Genomic DNA, 24,555 nt, shown 5'->3' with positions numbered 1-24,555 from the left:
ACATCTAAGTATCTTTGTGTATTTGTGCTTTAGGGATTTAAGTGCATCAATGCTGCGAATTTGGTTCTACCAATTTGGTTATAATTTGGGCTTATCTCTTCATGCATACTCTGTTGCTTACTCGGGGGGCATGACTACCCACAGGTCACAATCAGGCAACTACTCCCAATAAGAGGACAACGATACCCTGGAAAAAATAGCAGACTGTGGCTCTGATTCTGATGCACTTGGAGTAAAGTGAGCCATTTACTCCAAGTGAAACAGGACTTATGTCACAATATTGGTGAAATAACTTCATTTACAATTTACACATTTTACTGAAAATTATGTAAACCTACCATAAGCAAGCAAATGCGCAAAATCAACAGTTCACCCAAATGTTTATGCACAACCTTTGAATTCTGAAACTAGGAAGGCAATCAAAAAATTAGGGAAGCTATCAAGTATCTGAGCACGATGAGACATATTACGTTTAGCACATGTTGAAACCAGACAACATTGCGCTTCCTTGTCAAGATGCCATTTGCAATGAATGTGATGTCACGTGTCAGAGGCAACACTTGAAAACGAAAATAATTAATAAAACTTTGAGAAATGTTCTTTCACGTGCATCAAACTGCATCAGAGTATCCCGTTTCATTTATTTTTTTAAATTATGGTTTAAATTTTGAATGGTAATTTGTGGATACCTTGTACTAAACAAAATTTCTTCTGAACATCGTGTCACCCCATTACAGAGTTTGAACATTTTTTGAAGTTGTCTTGTATGCCTGGTGTTGGCTTAATGGTTTGGGTAGTGGGCTTTGGATCTTAGGGTCCTGAGTTCAAATCCTGTTCAGCTGTTGAAATAATACACGGTAGTGTTGACTCTGCCTGTCATCCTTCCACGGTTGGCAAAATGAGTGCCAGCATGCTGGTAAACTATGTCGGAGTGGCGACCTGTCCAGGATTGTGCCCAATAACCAAGGAGACTGCTGAAGCAGCACCAACGCTCTGCAAAGAGTATGGTCCCAATCTCCTTCTCTCCTCTTACTTGTGGCACGGATCAATAATATGTACCACATAAAAGTTCACTGAAATTAAACAAGTTTGTATTGTGGTTTACTGTGTTAAATGCACTTGTGCAGCTGCAGGCTGTGGTGCTGGGCTGAGTAAGGCAATGCCAGTGTTCCTGATAGGAACAGTATGTAGGGACTAATGTTCAACATATCACTTTGTATAAAGCTGTATTTAGGCTAATGTGTCTGAGTAATGTGACAACTATACTCCCACATGAAAGAGAAATGGACTGGAGGAAAGAGTTATGATGATCCGGACCACGACAAGCACATCTCCAGAAACAATACATGCAGACACCTCGATGCCAGGCCTCCGAGTGGCCTTGATGGAGACACAATAAAAAGATGGGCAGAGAGCCATGCAATTCAGGAGGAGGACACGATGTAACCAGTGAGAAGCAACAGCTTGGTGCTCAGCACCTCCAAGCTAAATTTCATTTTAAAAACTGACTCAAACAGCAAAGAGGGTATTAAGAGTGCTGCATGCCAACTACAAGTGGTGCTGCAACTCCAAAGTCTTGACTCAAGAACCAGCTGCACCTCTGCAGATGCTGGTTGATCTTATCTGCTGGCCGGTTGGGTTCTCGACGAGCCTACTGCCTCGCTGGTGTCTTGGAGACGACATCTAAGCAGACATTTCCTCTCTGGTCATATCAAAAAGGCAAAGGGCCTGTTCTCCTTCTCACACTTCAGCACTGTCAGTCTGCAATGTGGTCCTTGAAGGTGAGTAATGGACTTGGATTCATCTACTTGTTTCAGTGATATGAAGATCACCCTCTGGGAACTTGCAACATGGCTGGCCGGTCACACTTCAACCTGTGCGCACTCAATGGGACAAGGCTGCTTCGAACGTGTCCACAACCGACTTTGACATCAATTCCTACCAACCCGTTTTTCGTCACCGACAAACTTGCCATATATGTTTTCATATTGCTACACTTTCCCTCACCACTGTTCCACGCAGGCTTTGGCTCAAGAGTTCCCTTCCCTTCGTGTGCAGCCTTTTTGGCTGCTGGTTGCATCATTGGTTAGGGACGCGGCTATGCCGCTCATACAGTGCCCCTATTACCGGTACACTGGTACTAATTTTGCCAAACTCGGAAGGATGGCAGACTGAGTCAAGCCCCTGGTATTAATTCAGCAGCCAACGGGGCTCAAACTCAGGACTCGAGGATCCCAAGCCACCACCCTAACCGCTAAGCCAATGCCAGGCTTCAACTCAAGAGTTGAAGTCCTTCAGATCATTCAGGCTGCATATCTCTGATAATGATGGATATTCAAGGATATGCTCCATTGGTATGAGTACTTCTCCACAGTCACAGTCCATATTATCTACTTGGCTGTGTCTCCACTTCTGTGTTAGGTCTCTGTAGTGGCGGAAACTAGTCCTTAGGTGATAGAGACACAGCCATGTAGGCCATGTTTCACTGACTCCCATTTGGAGAGTTTCCTCTGGATCAAAAGATAGCTTGTGTGGCCTTGTCTGCATATCTCTTGACCAAGCATCTAATATGCAGTTGTGAGGGTTATATTCCAATGGCTGGACAGCATATAAGAAGCTGCTACTTCCTTCACTTAGGCCTCTTATTTGCTGGTTCTTGTTGAAAGAGTTGATGATGGAGATCACTTGTCTGCTTTGTCCTTTATACTCTTGATATAACTTGCTGTCTTATGAAAGGTGGAGGAATGCAAGCAAGCAGGAAAAGATCATCCACCTTCGTAGGATTCAGGTAGCCAGAAATAACTTCACTAGCTGCATTAAGAACTGGATCTATCTTATTAGCGTGTAAGGAGCATTCCCAGAAATGACACACATATTCAGCTGCTGAATAGCACAAGGTCAGGGCAGTAATTTGTAAGTTCCTTGGGTCAATTTCCCATTCAAATTTGGCCAACTTCCTTCAGATGTTGTGTCTGGCTCTCACCTTTGCTTTTCTTTTGATAACATTGTCTTTGTCGTTGAGGATACCATCTAATGTTCCACCAAGGTATAGTGGCTTAAATGTATGTGCCAATCTTTTCCAATACCAACAAATATTAAATATTAAGTTTTTGTTTTGCATCTCTGTTCTTAAGATGTAAATTACTGATCTGTGTTTTTTCAGAGTTGGCCCTCGTATTTAGTGATCAGAGTCACTAAATAATTGGTTAGCTGGAGCAAGGACATCACCAAGAGACTTCTCTACTTTATGAAAGGATTGATCCTAAGATGCCATGCACAGATAATCGGCATAAAGGAAACTTTAGGTTTGTATCTGGATGGGTTGGTCATTAGTATAGATGTTAAACAGCAAGGGTGCAAGAACACTAACTTGAGGTAACCCATTCCTCTGTCTGCACCATATGCTTCACTTGCCACTGAGAACAAGAACAAAATAGTCTGTTGGCCAGCATGTTGCATATCAGTTCAGTTCATCTGGCATCATTGTTCATGTGGAATAGCCTATGTGCAAGAATCCAATGATTAGCCATACCATATGCAGCAGATAGATCCACAAAAGCTGCTTTTGTTATTTCCCCAGTCTCACAGCCATCCTCAATAAGTTGGGTGAGATTTAAAAGCTGGCTTGTGCAGGATTTTCTTGGTCTAAATCCTGCTTGTTCAGGTATAAGACATTCGTCTACAAAAGGGGGCAGGCGATTCACGAGTCTCTCAAACAATTTAAAGGAGTGGCATAGCATGGAGATTTACCGAAAGTTATTTGGGTTTGCCAGGTCCTTGCCAGGCTTCAGAAAATTGGCACTATTTTTGCTTGTCTCAATTGCTTTGGAATCTTGGCAGTGTCAAAACAACTGTTGAACATATCAAGTAGCCACAGAAGAATCACAGGTCCAAAGTGTTTGATTTGTTCACAGAGAATATCATCAAGTCCAGCTGCTTTGTTGTATTTCATCACCTTGATACTGAGCACCAACTTGTTTATGGCAAAGGGTCTTGTAAATCCCGAGTCTTCCTTGTCAACTTCAGCAAGTCTTGGGTGTTTAACTTTCCATGGACATTGGTCTGGGTTTTCTCAGCTGTTCAAGAGAAGGTGGTGAGAGACTCGATCTGCTGTGACTTTTTACTGTTATGTCGCTGTGCTTTTGCAAAGTCATTTCCGGATGGTCCTCTCTGCTTTTCCACTGCTGTGCATCACATCTGTAGATTCAATAAATTATTTCCACTTCTTGCATCGCTCAAATGATATAACATCAACAAGCCTTTCTCCAGCTTCCAGTGTATCATCTTTAAAGGGGTCTGCCTGGAAACAGTGGACATTGACCAGGTAGAGGCTATTAGCATCCTTCAGTTGTCCTGGAATGTAGTTTGTTTGACACCTTCGGGAAATATTATTTCTGGAGGAAGCTGTTATGAAGAAGCTGGGATGTATTTTATTACAGCCTCCATGTCTGTAGAAAACCTCTCCAGTTTGCCATCTTTGAATTAAAGCATCGATGGAGGGGAACTGAGTGAGGAGCAATTACTGCATAGATTTTGATTCCAATTGGTCGATGTTGGGAGTTTCAAATAGGATCGAGAACAATTTTCTCACATTGGTTTGTGATGCGGCTAGAAGCAGTCACCTCGTCTGGATTATAACCACATTTCCATCATCACCTTGGCAAAGATTTCCACATTTCCATTGGCTGCTCCTGAAGGACATTGGCAGGTTTGCATCATGGATGAGGGATAACTGACTTGCTTCTGACCAGCTTTCTCCTGGTTCTCCATCCCGAAATGTCTCAGACTATCCCCCAGTGCACAATGTGACTATTTAAGTCACCAATCACACTTGCTGAGTTGTCAGTAAAGGTATCGAGGAAAGGTAAAGGCTTATTAGGTGGTTTTATACTTTACGACTGTACTGAATGAAATCCCCATCAACTGGATGTTGAGGATTTTAGTATTGTCAAGTTCTGACACAGAGGATTTATCAATAGCAACTCCGCTTTTGATGAAAGTGGCACTGCCATACTCATAATATGGTCTCTCTATCATGATGCTTATCCCCAGGAAGACACACACCCACACAAACCAACACTATGATTATTCTACGTCGACGTGGCAAAATGGCGGGATCATGAAGCACGTCTTTTTAAGAAATAAATCATTTATTACACGAGACATGGAACAAAATTCAAACAGAAAAAGACACAATAAGGTGATTTCTATTCTACCATTGGCATTAAATTCATATTGGGGGGGGGAGGGGGTTTGGGGGGGGGTGGAATGAAGAATCGCTGGGCAATTTACAGAACTTGTACATGCTCACATGGCGAACAGGGTCAGATAGCAGAAAGAGCCAAAGTAAGGCCGGAAGGAGTGGAGTGTGGAACTGTTCCAGTGACAAGAGCTGTCCTGTCAGAAAAAGTCTTTACAGGATAAAATCTTGCTAGACGACCATGTTCCAGGAGCAGGAGAGAATGAGAGATGGTTTCCTGTCAGGAATGGCGTATTATATCTAACACAGACTCTACCACAATTATCCCACTCCACCAGCCCTCCCCCAAGACAAGCCAATCTCTGGCGACAAGGGTCTTGCCACCCCAGGAAGCGGACCAAACACTGACCGATGAGTCCAACCATGGAGGTGGGAGGAGAATGTGTGTTCCACTCTCTCCACTTGCTCAGTCTTGACTAGTTCAGAGAAGGGAACAAAGGGGATGAGACAGCTTTCACCTACGTTTGCTAAATAAGACAATGCCTGTTCCCTTGCAGGTAATAATCCATCCATCCATTGGGACCATACTCTGTGCAGAACATTGGTGCTGCCAAAGCAGTCTCCTTGGCTATTGGGTACAATCCTGGATGGGTCGTTAGTTGGAAAAGAAAGAATAACAGCAAGGTGGTAATCATTTTGCCGACCTCAGAAGGATGACAGGCAGAGTCAACCCCACCTGGTATCAATTCAACAGATGAGGGGGATTTGAACTCAGTATCGTAGGATCCAAGCCAGCCACCCAAACCATTAAGCCAACACCAAGCATGCAGGTAATAATGAAGGCAACTTAACCGAACCACTTGCACTGAGAAATGTTGAAAAAGTCCAAAGAACTACCCAAACACAAATGGTCGATAAGGCTTTAAAGTAACTACTGCCTGTACTAGTGGATACTAACTGCTCTGACTCAGATTAGTGGAACACAAACTCAATTTAAGCTGTAGAGTTCATAGAACACTTTACCATATGCATTCTTGAGAAAAGGACATGCAGGGGAAGGGTCTTTTAAACTCTTGCATTGCGTTTCCGAGCACAACCTGTATTTCCTACGAGACATCATTTTGTTTGAATCTCAATATTCCTCAACTCTGAGAGCACGAGCAGCACAGTTGATTGGTCAAGATGGTGTAAAATGGCGGAATACTTTGACCAAGTCCTGCTTACTGGAGTTTTTTTTTTTAGAAGTGGCGAGAAAGCGATTTGTGTTTTGCAGTGTTCAAATATATAATTCAATTGAAATAAAATAAAGGTTTTAAAGGCTTTAAAAAAAGCTTTTTTGGAAGTTTACCGCCGTTGATGCAGCGTGTTTTACACCACCTTATCTAAAACGCTACATTACTTCTTCATGCTTGTTGTTTGTGTCCTTCATGACGTCACTAAAAACAGTACAATTCCTGTTTGGAATGATTTCCAATATCGTTTGACTGCCAAACAGGCCAAAAGACTAAATCAATTCATTCTCTCTCTCTCTCTCTCTCTCTCTCTCTCTCTCTCTCTCTCTCTCTCTCTCTCTCTCTCTCTCTCTCTCTCTCTCTCTCTCTCTCTCTCTCTCTCTCGCCCCCCTGCTGGCCGTTGTGTGTACTGTCATGGCCGCTCCTTGCTTCGTGTTATGAGTACCCCTCCTCTGCTGTTTGGTCGTTCCACTTTCCCCATTTTTCGTTTCCCATGTGTTCGTTTTTCTACTTGTGGACTTTTCCCGTGTTTTTTTTTTTCCTTCCTTCCTGTCTGGAGAGATAGAGATAGAGATAGAGATAGAGATAGAGATAGCCCACAGTCTCGTGTCGAGAAAATTGTAGGCCTAAGGCCTGGCATGGCCGCCGGGGGAGGTTTTTCTCGTTCACTGCAACCGTGTTCTTTGTTAAGTCTCAACTTTAATAGTTGATTTCTTGGTGTTTGTGAAAACGCCTTATTTCTCCCGATAAGGTTTACTAACTTGTTTTCTTGAGTTAGAATGGCGGATGAACGTTTCCGTGTTGAGATGTTCGAGTCACTAACTCGTAAACTCGCTGTTTTTTGCTTCCCTCCCAGTGAGGTGGAACTTAACGATGTGCTTTCCGCCATTGGTAACATCGTTGGATTACATAATATTCGTGCTGCTTGTTGCATGAATAAGAAGTTTGTGGTGTTTGTGTCAGAGGAACACGTGGTCGCCATGGTGGTTGAGCATGGCCTGTTCATCGAACCGAACACTTACCTCTCTGTGTTTGCTTTGCAGGCCCCAACAGTTAAAGTTAACATTAATAATATTCCACCATTTATAAGGAACCAGGACTTGTGTAACCAGTTAAACAAGTTCGGTAAGGTTGTGTTGAGGATCTCACTGGTGCCGATGCGTCATGTTAGCGATAAATTTAAACACGTCATGTCCTTTAAAGGAGTGGTTTATATGATACTACCTGAAAATGGGAAAACACTGAATGTTGTAATCAGCACCACAAAGGTTAAAGGGAATCCCCAACGGAGCACCGAGGCCAAACACCAGTCTTGGTGAGGTTGAAATCAACTTTAATAACACACACGATACAACGTGCCCGGCTCGGCCAAACCTTCCACGATACACCACCCCTGCATGGTAACCCCGTGCACCACGCTCACACAACGGATTAAACCACGTTCTCTACTGGCGTAACCACTTTTTTTTCTTTTTTTTACGAGGTCATTTATCTACTATCATGCTTGGTGTTATAAATGAAGAAAGTAGGTGACAGTACATGGCTTCAAATACTGAGGCAGAGTACACAACGTTAAACAAGGATAATGGTCACTTAACCTGGAGGAGGTCACATAAATCATGTACCAGTCAGTCAGATATACTGAGACCATCACCCGGTAGACTGCCCTCCGGTCTCGGCGATTATTCTGCCCCATGACAGTTTCTGCAAGCATTGTGACCACAATACGACTCTAAGCATCCAAAATAAAATCCTTGAAGTGTTTGGGCTGGTAACGTACACGGTTGGATCGTCTTGGTGTCCAGACGGTTGGGGACACCGTTGGATGTTCCTCACACGTGTTGCCGATGGCTTTGGAGTAACCAGGACTACAGGTGTCAAGCCTCGGGGATGCATCAGAACCTAGAGCTGGTACCTGGCTACTCGGGATTGGGAAGGATTCAGCACTGTCGGCAGGTGAAGACAGCTCATAGGGGATGAATGGGGGGTCTGGTGGTTTTGTTGCTGGTTGGAGGCATACGTCCTCGGTTTGTTGTGCAACACCATATCCCCGATTGTGAGGGAGTGGGAGCGTATCCTTCCAGTAGTCTGGGACTTTGTAGCATTCAGACTTTTTCACCCGATAAGCTGCACTCCTCAATTGGGACCCCACAAATTTACGTATGTTGTACCAGGGTCCATCGGTGGCAGAGACGAGGTAGCGGTTTCTTGTGCATGACTTGTTACGATCAGAGTACAAATAGATCAAATCACTGACTTCCACTGACACATTGGGCTTGACAGACCCCATGGGTGCCTTCGACTTCTCACTATGGGGGTGGTTTATGGAGCGAAGATGGTGTTGGGCTTGTATCATTTGTAAGTCCGAGAAAGGGATTTGCTGATTGGTGAACTGATCCCGCTGGCACCACATCTCTCGGGCTGAGAGTTCTCATGCACGAACTCGTGAGTTCATACTGGCGGCGGCCAGTGCGAGGATTAGTGGAGTTACTGGTCCTCCCATCGGCTCCTGTCGTAGAAGTTCATCTTCACATTCATGAACTACCTTCTCGGTGATACGATTCTTGTTGGGATTTTTAATGCGACCAATCTCAATGCACATCCGGCGATGTTTAATAAGCTCATCGTGGACCAGACGTGTGAAGCCGGATCGGTGCAGATGACAGCAAGTGGTCCATCCAATGGCCAGAGCTCTATGCATAAGGGGATCAAATTGTTGCGGAGAGTGATGTGTTGTTCATTCTCCACAATGCACGATGTAGTGTAGGAAGTGGAACATTCTCGCAATATGAGAACTAGCTGGTGATTGCGTTTGATGATATCCGCTGCGAAGGATACACCAACAGCACCAGGGGGTTCTCCAGTGGACTGCTTGGTAATGGTATGAGGAATGTTGTGCAATGCAGCACACTGGTGACACCTCGAGGTTACCTGATCGATTGCTCTGTCCAAGTCAAGAGCATAAAAATAGTGGTGAATCACAGAGCTGAGTTGATGACGACTCGGGTGATCCAGTTGAATGTGTAATGCTGTTAGTAAGCCATTGACTACCTGAAATGGGACAATATTGCACTCACATGCTGAGGACAAGGGCTTGTCCCGACGGACTACAACTAGGCCATCTTTGGAAAGTGACACAACCTGGAGGTAACGTTTGACATCCTTGATGTTGGTTGTTTTCTTTGATGGGCGGGTGCCCTGAATCAGGTGGGCATGAGTCCGCCTTAAGTCTGCGCACTCTGCCTGAACTGCTATCCAGGCAGTTCTGTTGGTGAAGGGCAGTTTGGTTCGGCCGGAAATAATGTCTTGGGCTGACACCTACAGGACTACAGCCTCCTCCTCACGTCTTATGAATGCACAAATTTGACAGGAGGTGTCGGTACAGTCTGGTGCATTGCGGCTGGCAAAATCAGATGGGGCATTGGCGGATCCTGCGAGGTGTCGTACGGTCGCTTGATAACGGCTGATGGTGGATAGGAATGCGGATAGACGAGGGTTCGCTGAAAACTCGCCACGACAGAGCTTCTCATACGCTTGTACGCACGGCTTGCTATCAGTGAGGATGGATACATGACGTTTAGATAGGATAATGAAGGGACTGAAGTGTTTTACTGATACAGCAATGGAAAGGGCCTCCACTTCACATTGCAACCAGGTAGGTTGGCGTCCACGTAACTTTGTGCTAAAAAAACCCGCAAGGTGAGGTCTTCCATTGCGCGTGATGTACAGAGTTGATCCAATGCTGTGTTTTTTGACAGAACCATCCGTCACGATCCATAGCTGATCACTTGGACGAGGAAGAGTAATTGTACGAGCTGACGAAAGAGCAGCTTGGGCACTGTGGAAGGCAGAATGTAACTCATCAGTCCACACAACTCTGTCCAGTGATTGGCATCCAGCCACAACATCATCCAAGGGGGATAAGAGAGCGGAGCAGTTGGGGATAACACGAGTGAGAACCTTATATGCCCCGATAAAGGATCTCATTCCCCTGACCTTTTCAGGAGCCGAACAAGTAGAGAGTGTAGCCACACGGTGTGGGCTGGCCTGGATAGTACCGCGAGACCAGATCCATCCTAAGATGGTGGTGCTCTTTGGACATACAACTGTCTTCATAGCAGAGAGGCGAAGTCGACATTTAAGCAGAGCCTGCAACACCATTCTCCAGTTCTGGAGAAGTTCGTCCAATGTGTCACCACCGCAATAGAGGTCGTCAGCAAGTTTGGCGACGGTCCCCTTCTCTAAGCGATCACCAAGGACGCGACACATGAGTTCTTCGAGTACAGTCTGATCCAGGCATACCCATAGTGGATCTGGTATACACACGTATTCCCCGGAAGGGTGTGGCTACACCGCAGTACTTCACGGACTGGCGAGATAATGGGATTTGGTAGAAGGCACTCGTAAGGTCGGTAGTAATTAGATACTTCCACTGAGCAATTTTGCGGAGGATAGAATATACGTTTGGCATAAGAGAGGGTTGGGGCTTGCTGTATCGGCCCACATCAGCAAAGGCTGTGACTGAGCGGAACCCGCCACTGGGCTTCTTGATCAAGAATGAAGGATTCAAGTATTCCACAGTAATCCCCATGTCCTCAAGGCGAGCAAAGACTCCAAGCTTTTCTAGTTCATCAAATTTGTGTTGTAGTTCGCACAGTTTATCTTGCGCATACTGTGGTAGACGGCCTTTGTGTTGTGGAGGCTGAACGGGGCCCATGTTAACAACAGCCTCAAAGGGGCCTGCGGCACCGTTGTAGCCTTGGAACACTGGGTCAAACACTTCATCATACTCTTCAAGAAGGGCACAAAACTTTGATCGTGTGTCAGGAGCGAACGTGTTGTCAAGGTCAAGGGTGACAGTCGAAGAGTGTCCTGAGAGTGAATTGAGTGTGCATGTTAATTGGGGGGGGGGGCTGGTCTCAGTATAGTCATCTGGGTGTTCTTCGGGTATGTACACAAGGCGGATTTGGCAAAATCGCTCATGTCGTTTGAGAACTCGTGGTTCGTTAGTTAAATTGGGGATCCGAACCTTCCCGCTGATGCTACGGATGACACTCGGTGGGGGCCAGTACTCAATGGGTTGCAGCGACCTCGTACTGGGATCATCCGTGCGAGGTTCGAGTGCGAACGCTGAGTTGATACTCGACATGTCACATGGAAGGACCATTTCGATGAACTCACCGGGTCACAGAGTAGTTGTGTGGGGTGGGGCACGTACGACATGAGCTTGGCGTACTGCATGGCGATTAAGGCTCCATTCCTGAGAACCATAAACGTATGTGGTGCCGTCACCCAGGATAACTTGATGCTTCGCAGGGCGGATTGAGATGTCATTAGACTCCATGAAAGGTGTTCCTGCTAGTACTTCTACGTCAAGATTTTTGACAACCAGGCCCTCAAAATGAAATTCCCTTCCGTCGCGAGTCAGTGTCAGTCTGGTCTCACCAATCACTTGAAGAGGGGAAGACCCATCAGCCTGACGAGCGGACTGTGCACTCTTCTGAATCTTGGCTCCAAACCTCCTTACAGTTGTCTCACGAATCAGGTTACCCGTGGCCCCACTGTCGATGGTAACTCGGGTTGTGTGGTGTCAGTGGAAGGTGTCTAGATATGGAGACTGGCAAGTCTAGACACACGTGATAGTGGACGGTTCTGTATAGTCTATGTTATTAACTATCTTGTCCATATGGGCATATGTTATGTCTCCAGACTCGTTGTCTGACTCTTCAGTTATGTCAGCCACATGGCGTGCTCTGGCGATGAACCGACGATCTCGTTTGGGGAGGAAAGGTCACTCACTGAGGAAATGACTGTAATCAGTGCGGCGTACTTGTTTGCAGAGGGACAGGACTTTGTAAGGTTGTTGGAACGAGTCCCCGAAAAGACTTGACGAGGTTTTGACGATGATGGGAACGATGCCGGGCGGGGGACCTGTGGTCGAGACGTTGAAGTGCGCAAGGACGTTGTATCTTCAGCAGCATGGAGCTCATCTAAAAGTGAGTCAAGCGCCTGGGATAGCTCCGGTCTGATGGAGGCTAAGGTGCGGGACCTGAGTTCAGTTCCATAGCGTTGTTTGACGAGTCCGGGGAGTCCACTGTGGACAAGGCGAAGCCATGCGAGCACAATAAAGTTCTCCAACGAGGGAGACAATTCCTCATCTTCCGTGATCGCCTGGTTATGGTGGAAGATGCTGCCATCTTGTCGAAGCAAGTTATCCTCCACAAACGCCATCAGGCGTTGGTATAAGTCTTCATGGCGCTCTTCGGGGTTATGGCGTATCGCTGCAAAGTCAATGAAGTGTGCGCCTGTCGACTGGAATCCAAAATGTTGTCAAATCGACTGCCATATGTTGACTACAGAGGTGGAGTTTCGGACTATGGTGTTGTGGGATATCACAGGGCAGTAGTTTGCAATCTGACCCAGCATAAGTTCCAGGACGGTGACTTTCTGTTGGGCAGTGTGACGCCGCACAACGGGGACATCGTCACCATCATCCACAAGTCCACGAAGAGGGAACGCTCTGCTCTTCTAATCCCAGGAGACGCCCTCAGTGAGAAAGGGCGCAAAGTTGGGATCGAGTGATAAAATATAAAGAAAATTGTCTCAAATTTCCAAACGAGTTCACCGTTTCACTCTTGCTAAGTGACCACTGCTTGGGTGCACGGTGTGTGGTGTGTGGTGTGTGGTGTGTGGTGGCCATTTTGACGACGGGCACGTTGTACGGACGATGTTTAAGACACAGTTTACAGAGTGAGCTGGTTGGCCGCTCACCTTCGTGTGAGGTGCGATTAGGGTTTGAAGATGGCTCTGGTAACAGGGACGTTCTGCCGATCGCAGTCTCCGGGGTGAAGAGTGCGTGGAATCGTATCCCGACGTTGCCACCACGCCAGAAAGGTTAGAGGGAATCCCCAACGGAGCACCGAGGCCAAACACCAGTCTTGGTGAGGTGAAATCAACTTTAATAACACACACGATACAACGTGCCCGGCTAGGCCAAACATTCCACGATACAGCACCCCTGCACGGTAACCCCGTGCACCACGCTCGCACGACGGATTAAACCACGTACTCTACTGGCGCAGAGTAAAAATCGACGGGTTTGAATATAAAATGTTTGCCTCCTCAGAGGTTATGACGTGTTTTGGGTGTGGAGGTTACGGGCACGTGAAGAGTGTTTGTCCCAACGCGGTTACACCGCAGGAAAGTGAAGGTTCGGTGAGACGATTCTTCCTCACCACAAACTAATGGGGAGAAGGTGAATCGGAAGCCTCGCTCCCCCCCCCCCATCGGCTGAGGTGTTCGACGAATTGGACTCGTCCACCCCGACCGGCGTTGGAGAGAGGGGGTGGTAATCGTGATGTAATCAATCCACCCCCACCAAACGAAGAAGTGAAAGTAGTTGCTTCCTCCCCTTTACCATCCACTGTACAGGACAGTGTGGACGATATGGAGGTATCTGTTACGGATACCGGGAAAAAAGGCCAAAAACGGTCAAATGTTGATGCCTTTGATGCTAAGGAGCAGAATAAGGTCCAGATCGTGTCAGGCTCGGTGAACCTCCAAGGGACGTCTCACATTGGAAACCCCTTGGTAGTACCGGAGTCATGTGCTGATGTGGAAACTTCGCTTGCTCCACTGGCTGACTCTGAGTGGGACACAGAGAACGGTGAGGTATCTCAGGACGTTTTAAGTGTTTGTCCTGTTCGCCAAACTTGTTCAGACGAGTTAACAGCTATGTCTGACAGTGATGAAGAAATAAATAAAGGGGAAAATCCCTGTGAGTTAAATGTCAACCCCTCCCTCACAGATGATGATGTTAAGGCCCGGTCACACCTTGACGTTTTAGCCAACATATGCCGATTTTTGAATTTTTTTTCTAAAACGCTGGCACACGTTGAATACGTTATGGGTAAGTTTTGATAACATTGAGAGCACGCTGAAAAACACTGCCATACGTCGTTGTACGTTGGCTTTAAACGTTGTACTTTTCGGTTGTCCTCAAATTTTTGCATGCTTGAAATTTCACGACGTATGCCGGCGTATGACTCACACGTTCCGCTACACTGGCCACTAGTTGTATGCACGGTTTGCGATCGTTGACAGACGTCAACACATGCTACTAGTAAGTTAATCATAAGTTGAGACACGCCCAGGTAATGTTTAGCGTACCCGAAACTTATTTCTAACCTATGATTAACGTGTTGTTGGCACGTTACGCGATCGTTGCCACACATCGACAGACGTTACTTTTAAGTTACTCATAGGCTGAAAGACGTCGGTATAATGGATCGTCCTTGCGTCAGCGTCCACGGCCACGGCCAGGACACTTATTTGCAGCATTCTTCAAACTTTTCTTCGGCATGACGAGGATGTTCACACTTCGATGTCTAGCTTGGCTATGATTCCAATTGTCCATCGGCAGCGTCTATTTAAAATAGTCGACTTTGAGCGTTTTAACACGTTCAGAAGAAACGCTTCAAATTTCCAAACCCCAGCGTCAAAAAACAAAGGCGAGTGACAGCAATTTAAATCGTTCATTGTAAACAATGAAAATAGCTGAGTGGTACCGTTTAAAAGCCGTTGAGTGCAAAAAAAATCCAATTGTTGAGCGCAAGCGTCTACTTTCAATAGTGGGGTTTGAGCGATTTAGCACGTTCAATAGAAACGATTAAAATTTCCGAGCGCGAGCGTCAAAAAACAAAGGCGAGTGACAGCAATTTAAATCGTTCATTGTAAACAATGAAAATAGCTGAGTAGTACCGTTTAAAAGTCGTTGAGTGCAAAAAAAAATCCAATTGTTGAGCGCAAGCGTCTACTTTCAATATTGGAGATGCAGCCATTTAAATCGTTGAGTGGCAGCCTATGAACCTACCCGTGGACACGCGGACGCAAGGACGATCCATCATAACCCACACCCTCCCCCTCACACTCACCTACTACTGCCAACATAAACAAACTACGACTAATACTAATACTAATACTAATACTGATACTGATACTGATCCTGTTACTGCTGACATGGACATCGACTCAAAAAGGAACTCGAAAACACTGTTGGGTTCCCTTTTATGAGCAGCATTTTTATATACCAATTCCCAAAACCGCTGGGAACACGTCTTTATATGGCAGTTGTAAGCTAGAAACACATTCATTTTTTTTTTTTGTCGACCGGAAGACGTCATTGGAATACGTCTACATACGTCGATGTGTGTTGGGACTACGTAAAGAATTGGTTCAAAGCACGTCAAACATAACTTAGAAATAATTTTCGCGTAAAAAAGACATTACCGCGACGTGTTTCGACTTATAAGTAGCTTGTAAGTAGCGTTTGTGGACGTGTGTAAGCGTCCGCATATCGTGTGTAAAACTTATCCCCATCGCATGCGGAACGTGTGTCATACGCCGAGTACGTCGTAAAATTTTGAACATGTTTAAAATTTCTTGACGTACTCTACTTACTACGACGTATGATAGCGTACTTTAGCGTTCTACTCACGTATACCAAACTTACTCATACTGTATTTGACGTGCCCCCAACGTTTTAGACACATTTTTCTTAGGTCGGCATACGCTGGCAAGATCGCCAAGGTGGGACCGTGATGTTGTCACTTCCATTTCTACGGCAGTTATGATTCGAATCGTTGTGCGTCAGCCTTTTAATAGGCTACGTCACGACATCGTCGGCGATGCGTGCAATGCGCTATGCCGAAGTTAGACTATCGTTGGGCATAGGTTGTGTAGGCCAACAACAGGTTCAGCATTCGTTGGTATAAGTTATCTATAACACAACGAAACGTTCTGTGTCCATTACTAATATGTTATGCATACGACCAACTCGTTATGAATACGTCCGAATCTTAAAAAAAAACATCAAAAGTTCAACGTCAGCCAGCGTTTTACATACATTTTAATACGTTGCCATCGCTGGCTAAAACGTCAAGGTGTGACCGGGCCTTAAGGGTTGTAGAGGGGAAGGACATGGACAAGGCAAATTCGGAGGGGTCCGGAAACAGAGCAGAAGTTTCTGTTGAGCCAAAAGTAAGTGTTCCACAAGTAATAGGAGAGGTTATAGATTAAGCACTTGATTCAGATGAAACCTCTTCGACCCCATATTTTTGTGCTTTAAGCTCTCAAGAGGATGAAGGGGGAAACGACACAACCTTAGTGACTAAATTCCTGGATGATACATTCAGGAAAAGATACGTAAAAATCAAAGATTACTTCCCGAATTTACACGATTTCATTAAAACTGCAAGGAGTATGATTCGTGATCCTTATCAGGTTAACATGTCAGAGCCTCAGTTCCAAAGGTTAAGGAAATGTGTTACTCGGGCTGGTAAAGAGCTTCAAGAATAACTAACAGAATGGAGATAAAAGTAGCATCCCTGAACATCAATGGGGACCGCAGTTGTGTACGTCGCCTCCAGGTATTTCAGCTCTTCCAAAATGAAAAAAAATTGATGTGCTAATGCTACAGGAGACGCATGCAAATCAGTCTTCTGAGGATGAGTGGTGTAAAATCTTTAAAGGTTGTCTTTTTTTTTTCTCGAGTGCGCTTGTTGAGGCCAAGGTTGGTGTGGCAATAGTGTTGCATCCTCGACTCCAGCCTTCGGAGATAACTTGTGAGGAAATTTGCAAAGGTTACTTACTGTCTGTGCAATTTGTCAGTAGTAACCTAAAGATTTGCATGACAAATGTTTACTGTCCTCGTGCTAACTCTGAAAGAGGTGCCTTTCTGTACAAGTTAGCAGAGTTTGTAAGCACCATTGACTTAACCATGTTGTTGTGTCTGGGGGGGTGACTACAACTGCACCCTCAACCCACAACTTGATCGGAACACTTGTGAGCCTCATCCACCCAGTGCAAAGCCTTTGGCACAGCTAGCAAAAAAGTTTAAACTGGTGGAATGTGTGGTGGGTACAAAACCGTAATATCCGTCAGTTTACATGGGTTTGTGCATCAAGAAATGTTTTGACGATGGCTCGCCTCGATTTTATGTTAATCATGAAATGGTAAACATTGTTAAGAACTCTTATATCAGGCCGTCTGTTTTTTCCGATCATAACATGATTGTTATGGTGTGTGGCTTTCCTCATCATGTCTGTGGAAGTGCATATTGGACTTTTAATTTGAAACTTTTACAAAGTGCACATTTTATAGAAGCTTTTAAAATGGTATGGGAAAAATGCGAGTCACAAAAGGGTTCATATTTGAACTTAAGACAATGGTGGGACTGCACAAAGTCCCAAATCAAATGTTTTTGCCAAAAATACTGCTCTTACAGCACATACAACGCTTTTGGTGTGATATCTGCTTTAAAAAAACGATATACTTATCTGTGAGCAGAAAGCTGGATTGTCTAGCGTGAATGTCCAGCAGTTTTCGGAGAAAAGGACCCTTCTGGCTGAAATGGTGAAAGAGCGGGCGGCCGGTGCTTTCGTCCGACTGCGGAACGAAAAAATCCAACTTGACACACCAAACAAAGGGTTCTTCAATTTGGAAAAAATGGTCAGGACCTCTCAACAAATCCATGCTTTGCGCTCTTCTGGTGGTGATTTGTTGACCTCCCAGAGTGATATCAAGCATGAACTACAAGACTATTTTTCTAAACTTTTCGCAAAAAGAGCTGTGAATGAGGAGAACAGGAATGCGATGCTTGAACTGCTCCCTTCTCTGTCTGAAGACCAACAGCAATTGCTTGAGCCTGGCATTTCTCTTGGAGAACTTACTGCTGCGCTCAAGGATAGCAAGGACGGGAAAGCCCCTGGACGAGACGGCCTTCCGGCTGAATTTTATAAGGCTTTCTGGGACATTCTTCTTGAAGCCCTTGATGTGGATTTTTTTTAAACCCACCTTGTTGTAATCGTTTTCCTCCTGAAGGATTCTAACTGGCCGATTGTGGAATCCTATTTGACTTCAGACAGAGTTTAACGTTTGTCCGATTTGATTATAAAATCCTACAAAAACCCTATCGACACTGATAAAACTGATGTCCACACAAGTCCTTCCTTGTGAAACAATTTATTTCCTAATTATCCACCATACACTTCTCACCCTTGTACAATGAACTTAAGAATCCCCATTTGATTGCAATATTATTTGGTTCTATTTCATTTATTCTTACTTTAGTTAACAGTTAGACCAACCCGATTCAATTCACTTCTACATTACATCAGAGAGTTTTATTCTAACTTGGTACTTGGTCAGTTCCAAGGAGTACAAGCCACTGAGAAACTATACTTCCTCACGTGCTTGCACTGAGAACAATGTGCCTTTCAAAACATTTTATACTTCCATGAGAGAGAGAGAGGTTGGGGGATATTCACCCAGATTGTAGACGTGTCTTTTAGACAAAAAGCCACTTCGTACATTTTCTAAGCAAAGGTTCATTTATCAGCTCGGTCACTCTGCTCCAGAACAACACATTTCTTATCATTTAGGGCAAAAGTCTTTTGGCCAGAAATGACAGCCAATTCAACTTGCAGCATAAAAGTTACATTTCTGAAACTCCATTTGTTGCAATTTAAAATACATTAATATAAATTTTTCCCCCACACTCCCCTGTTTTTTTTTTTTAAGGAAAATTTGAATAATTTTTCTTACACATGATTACCATGTCCCATTTCTGAAGGAGAAAAGATTTCCATTATTCAAGTTCAATCAACAATGGCAGCGAGTGCTCATATCAGAAAATGAGTGAGTTTCCATTTAATTTATGGCCTGTTCATCAGCATGTGTCACACATTGGAAACATGCTACCCGAAGTCAGAAGATAAACAGGTCAGGGTGTGGATACAGCGGCACCCAACGGGAAACACAAACGAAGCACTCCTTGAGCTGAGGAGAAGGTAGATGTGGGCAATTACAAGTTTGGGCCGGACACTGGGTTGAAGGAGCGCAGTGTGGAACTCCAGGCCTGTCGTACATTGAAGCAACCACAGCAAGTTCACGATGTATTTGCAGAGCGGCAATCGAGAGTATGGCTGAGAACATTCCTCCACGCAGGCACCACACAACGCCGACGTTAAGACTTTGCTCAACCTTCTCCTCAGTGGGTTTTTTTCTTTCTTTTCCCACATTGCTCCATCTTATCTCCTCAGGAAGGGGCATAATCATGTGTTGAATGCTCAATCACCCAAATCTGGGTTCTTCCATCGTCCAATCTTTGTGTGGAACTTCTTTCCAAACTTCATTTAGATGAAATCGTACATTGCTTCAAAGACTGCTTTCAACACTCCAAAACAAACAAAGCATCGATGAAACACCAATCAATAAACGTCATGGGCACATGTAGTTCTACAAGACTAACAAAGATTCTTATGGAAGCATTTAACTTGCATTATATATCATATCAATATTTTAATCCCTTTCCTTGTTATTTCCCAAAACAACATGCTGAAATATACAGAAATCCCAGTTGTACGTATACTCAAAACATCCATTTCATTTGCTATTTCCATCGACATTTTAAATCTCTGACATTTCTCCATCTGTCCACTTCTCTCTCACCAAAACAGCAAACATGCTGCCATTTTTCCAACTCACATACACAAACCATCTATCACTTCCTCTGACTTTCTCAATTACGAATCCATTTTCTTTTATCAAAACAAATAAATCATTTTAAACAGTTGTTCAAAAATTGTCAAATCACTTGTCAAATCTGTTATCAGGCGAATATCATTAAAATTGCAGCTCAAACACTCTCTCTACACATGCAGCTTCACCCTCCACAATCTTTATCCCAGTCTTAGAAAAGCATCTTAAACTTCAGACTAATAAACATCCAAACTCTCTTAAACAACTTTTTGGTCAAAACAATAAAATATTTCCTTTTAAAATCCATAAATGAAAAATTAAATCTTCAGCATCTATCCAATTAAATCATGAATTTACCTTGACTGAATCGATCAAAGGGTTACACTGGGTTGTTTGCCATTGCCTTCCCAGCACAAGTTCAGGTAACCTCAACATTCGCAGACGAATAAAACAATATTTCAACGTCCATCCGAGGGAATCATCTATTATCTGTGAATTGCCCCACGTGCTAAACATCATAAAATCATTAAAATCATTCCAAATCACGTTTCTACATTTAAATCACATACAGTATATCCACATTCACAATTGTTATTTCACAATTTATTCAAAATCCCGATGGTTGTAAAATAAAACTTCAACACTTTTTCCTAAATGGACTTCACTTTAAACATTCAGGAGAGAGGGTGCGCCACAAACACCAAGGAACAAAGAACAGGAAGTTCTCTCCACATCCGGTGGGAAGAAAAAGGAAAAAACTCTGACAGGCAAAACCCACAGTTTGCATTACTCTGCCATGGCTTCAACACATACACTAAACAGCATTGCATGTCATAGACTCGCGTGTGATCATGTGACAAATACCAATCACATTTCTATCTCATCCTCTTGAATCTGCATATGAATCGAATTTCACACCTAAAGCAAAGGCTCGAACAAAGACTCAGTGTAAAGATAGGCCACCCCCCACAGATCGAGTGGAAGGGGGTCTCACACAGTGTAGTTTGCGACCTTCGCGTGGAAATACAATGCAAAGAATGTATAACATGCCATTTCAAACAGACCCACAGCTCAACTCAGCATGAGTTAAAATATCGTCAAAATCCCAACAGAACACGTTTCATTGCAGTGAATATTGGACTCGCACAAGTTTCATTTTTTACTCTCAGTAACACATGCATCTCAATGCAAATCACCAACCATGCTCCCAGCCGGTTAATCGTCTCCTGCACTCTACAAAACGTTTCGTGCAAATCATTGCATTTACAAATCCGTAAAACCTCCACACAATATAATATAACAACCTCACTGCCAACAAACTTCCAGTGAGTTCAATGAACAAAAGTAACTCTTGTAACTCTTACAAACAGGTAACTTATAAAGTTTATCTATTTTAACCCTATCTCGGCGTCTCAGCCGTGTCCTCGGCCATCTCTCTCACAGCCAGTCCGTATCAATGCAAACATGTGGCATGTCGCTTCATCATGCCCATTGAATTACGCATCTGGCTCCTTAACGAGCCTCTTCTTGTCATCTGACTCTTCTTCTCCAGCACTTTTCTAAAACAACTATAGTACTTATTGTTTACTTTAAAATGGACTCCCTCCGCCGGATCCTCTTCTTTCTCTCAATAAAATTATCTGACAATGAACTTTTCTTTGTTCGAAATGCATTACCTGCTGAGAGCGCTCTCCCTTACCTTCGCTCAAGCACTTGTCGTTCCTCCAGGCACTGCCTCTGGCAGATTAAGCACCTCCGGTCACAAGCACCGCACCAACGTCGGTTCGAATCCGAGTCTCGGCGCCAACTGATGTGGATTTTTTAAACCCACCTTGTTGTGATCGTTTTCCTCCTGAAGGATTCTAACTGGCCGATTGTGGAATCCTATTTGACTTCAGACAGAGTTTAACGTTTGTCCGATTTGATTATAAAATCCTACAAAAACCCTATCGACACTGATAAAACTGATGTCCACACAAGTCCTTCCTTGTGAAACAATTTATTTCCTAATTATCCACCATACACGTCTCACCCTTGTACAATGAACTTAAGAATCCCCATTTGATTGCAATATTATTTGGTTCTATTTCATTTATTCTTACTTTAGTTAACAGTTAGACCAATCCGATTCAATTCACTTCTACATTACATCAGAGAGTTTTATTCTAACTTGGTACTTGGTCAGTTCCAAGGAGTACAAGCCACTGAGAAACTATACTTCCTCACGTGCTTGCACTGAGAACAATGTGCCTTTCAAAACATTTTATACTTCCATGAGAGAGAGGTTGGGGGATATTCACCCAGACTGTAGACGTGTCTTTTAGTATAAAAGCCACTTCGTACATTTTCTAAGCAAAGGTTCATTTATCAGCTCGGTCACTCTGCTCCAGAACAACACATTTCTTATCATTTAGGGCAAAAGTCTTTTGGCCAGAAATGACAGCCAATTCAACTTGCAGCATAAAAGTTTCATTTCTGAAACTCCATTTGTTGCAATTTAAAATACATTAATATAAATTTTTCCCCCACACCCTACTCTTCTTGAGGTCTTTCAGGAGAGTGTTGAACAAGGTGAATTGCCATTGAGCTGTGGGAGGGCAGTTTTGTGTCTCCTTCCGAAGAAAGGAACATGAGACCGCAAATTGGCGGCCTGTGTCACTCCTCAACACGGACTATAAAATATTGTCAAAAGCACTTGCAACCCATCTAAAGGAAGTCATCTCTTTCTTGATTGGCACTGATCAATCATACTGCGTTCCAGAACGTTCCATATACGATATTTTTTTGTTGAGAGACTTTATCAGTCTCGGTCGAACTACATCTCCTGGTTTTGGTTTATTACTTTTAGATCAAGAAAAAGCTTTTGACAGTGTTAACCATTCTTTTTTGTTTGATGTATTAAGGAGAACAGGGTTTGGGGAAAAATTTATTGCTTATGTTAAGTTATTGTACAAAAATGCATCTTGTGTGCTGAAGGTTAATAATAGTCTTTGTTACCCCTTCCCCTTTCAGCGAGGCATCCGTCAGGGCAGTGCGCTATCAGGCATGCTCTACAATCTATCCGTTGAACCTTTATTAGTTTTACTTCGGAACTCAGTGTTAGGAGTCTCTCTTTCACAAAACTCCAAAGTCGTCGTTTCAGCTTATGCTGATGATATTTGTGTTGCTATTGCAAATCAAAAGATGTTTCTGAGGTCTCTCGTTGCCTTACCCAGTTTGAGCTTGCTTCTACTGCAAGGGTAAATTGGAAAAAAAGTGGAGCTTTTTCGGTGGGCCCCAGATCGCCTTCCTCGTCCCTGCCTGTTTTATCAGGAGGAATACAGTGGAGTAGTGACGGGATTTAAATATTTAGGCTTATTTCTTGGAATTGAAGCGTATGAACAAAATAATTGGGAGAACTTCCTGGAAAAAATTAAATTGAAACTGGCAAGGTGGAGAAGATTGTACCAACTTCTCTCGCTTAAGACACGGGTGTCAGTCATAAACAACCTGGTGGTTCCATTTATTTGGCATAGAGTTATCCCACTTGAACCTCCGAGATACTTGGTCACAGGCATTCAGAGGGTTCTGACTGATTTTTTTGTGGGATGGCCACCATTGGCTGGGCCCAGACGTGGTCTGCAGACCCCGAAATGAGGGTGGTCAAAATCTGATGCATATCCCAAGTCGGATAATGGCATTCCGGATTTCCTCGATTAAGCGCCCTACTGTACAGTGAGTGTGTTCCTTGGCGACCTCTCACAAACGCTTGTTTGCAGAAAGTGGAAGGTCTGAAATATGACCGTGAACTTTTCGTCATCGACCTCCATCACGTTGACATGTCTCCGCTCTCCAGTTTTCATCAGAGCCTTTTGAATGCTTTGCAAGTCCTCGGAGTGCAACGTTTAGAGGTATCATACGATGCCCAAAGGTTTGTACATGAGTTTGTACATGTACATTAGTTCGGTGTCCTTTATTCTCTAGAATTTCAACCTCCAGGTCGTTTATGCATTGTTTCACCAGTGTTGGAATAAACAGAGTGCGAGACCTGTTGCATCCATCCTTGAATGCCTGGCTTCCTGTAAGCTCACTTTCATTAACAACTGGTGTTCGTTCTGCTAATATTGTGGGAAATGTCTTGAAAGCAGTAATTCAAACCTTTCATAGACTAAACATCGGGTGGACTGGGGTGGATGAAGTGGTAGACTCACGTCTCTATTTCCCTGAACTTGAAATTTCCTCAATAAAACAAGAGGGTGTATTCTCCTCAAACTTAGAGGAAATTGGTGTTTCACGTCATGGGGAAAACGGCTATCTCCAACAAATGTCTGGAAGCATGTATACCTGGTTTTACAAAACTGTTGAAAAATCGGTGGAATGAGACCTTACCTGCTGGAGCTTTTTTAACTCCAGTGTGGAACAAAATGTATAGTTCTCCAACTCTTGGGCGAAATGAAGACCTGAATTGGAGAATAGCACATCAAGCCCTGGTCACACAGACATTACTCCATAAGTTTAATTCTTCTGTTCTAATTTCTTGTCCTTTTTGTGATTTCATTGAAAATATTGCCCACGTTTTTATTGAATGTCAGAGATTGGTACCTC

The 24,555-nt window shown here is 44.0% G+C and overlaps 2 protein-coding genes across 3 annotated transcripts in view; one reads left to right on the top strand and one right to left on the bottom strand.

The window, feature by feature from the left end:
• LOC147031721 (C-X-C chemokine receptor type 2-like) overlaps positions 1-13,338 on the bottom strand; it is a 46,309-nt gene extending 32,971 nt beyond the window's left edge. Inside the window, exon 1 of the mRNA XM_085852581.1 lies at positions 13,204-13,338. The gene's annotated coding sequence lies outside the window, so the exon portion shown is untranslated. The remainder of the gene's footprint in view (positions 1-13,203) is intronic.
• Positions 13,339-13,868: 530 nt separating this feature from the next.
• LOC147031720 (uncharacterized) overlaps positions 13,869-24,555 on the top strand; it is a 59,785-nt gene continuing 49,098 nt past the window's right edge. For both annotated transcript variants that reach the window (XR_015050883.1, XM_085852927.1), the window contains exon 1: positions 13,869-14,098. Coding sequence is in view for 1 of the 2 variants with exons in the window: in XM_085852927.1 (XP_085709053.1) it covers positions 13,879-14,098 (220 nt within the window). In the remaining variant the exon portion in view is untranslated. The remainder of the gene's footprint in view (positions 14,099-24,555) is intronic.

The sequence above is a fragment of the Eptatretus burgeri genome, chromosome 2 (assembly GCF_056783735.1).
Source record: "Eptatretus burgeri isolate ZD-2024b chromosome 2, Ebu_testis_v1, whole genome shotgun sequence".
Taxonomy (NCBI): Eukaryota; Metazoa; Chordata; class Myxini; order Myxiniformes; family Myxinidae; genus Eptatretus; species Eptatretus burgeri.
The sequence above is the reverse complement of the archived record's forward strand: the minus strand, read 5'-3'. Positions and strand labels throughout refer to the sequence as shown.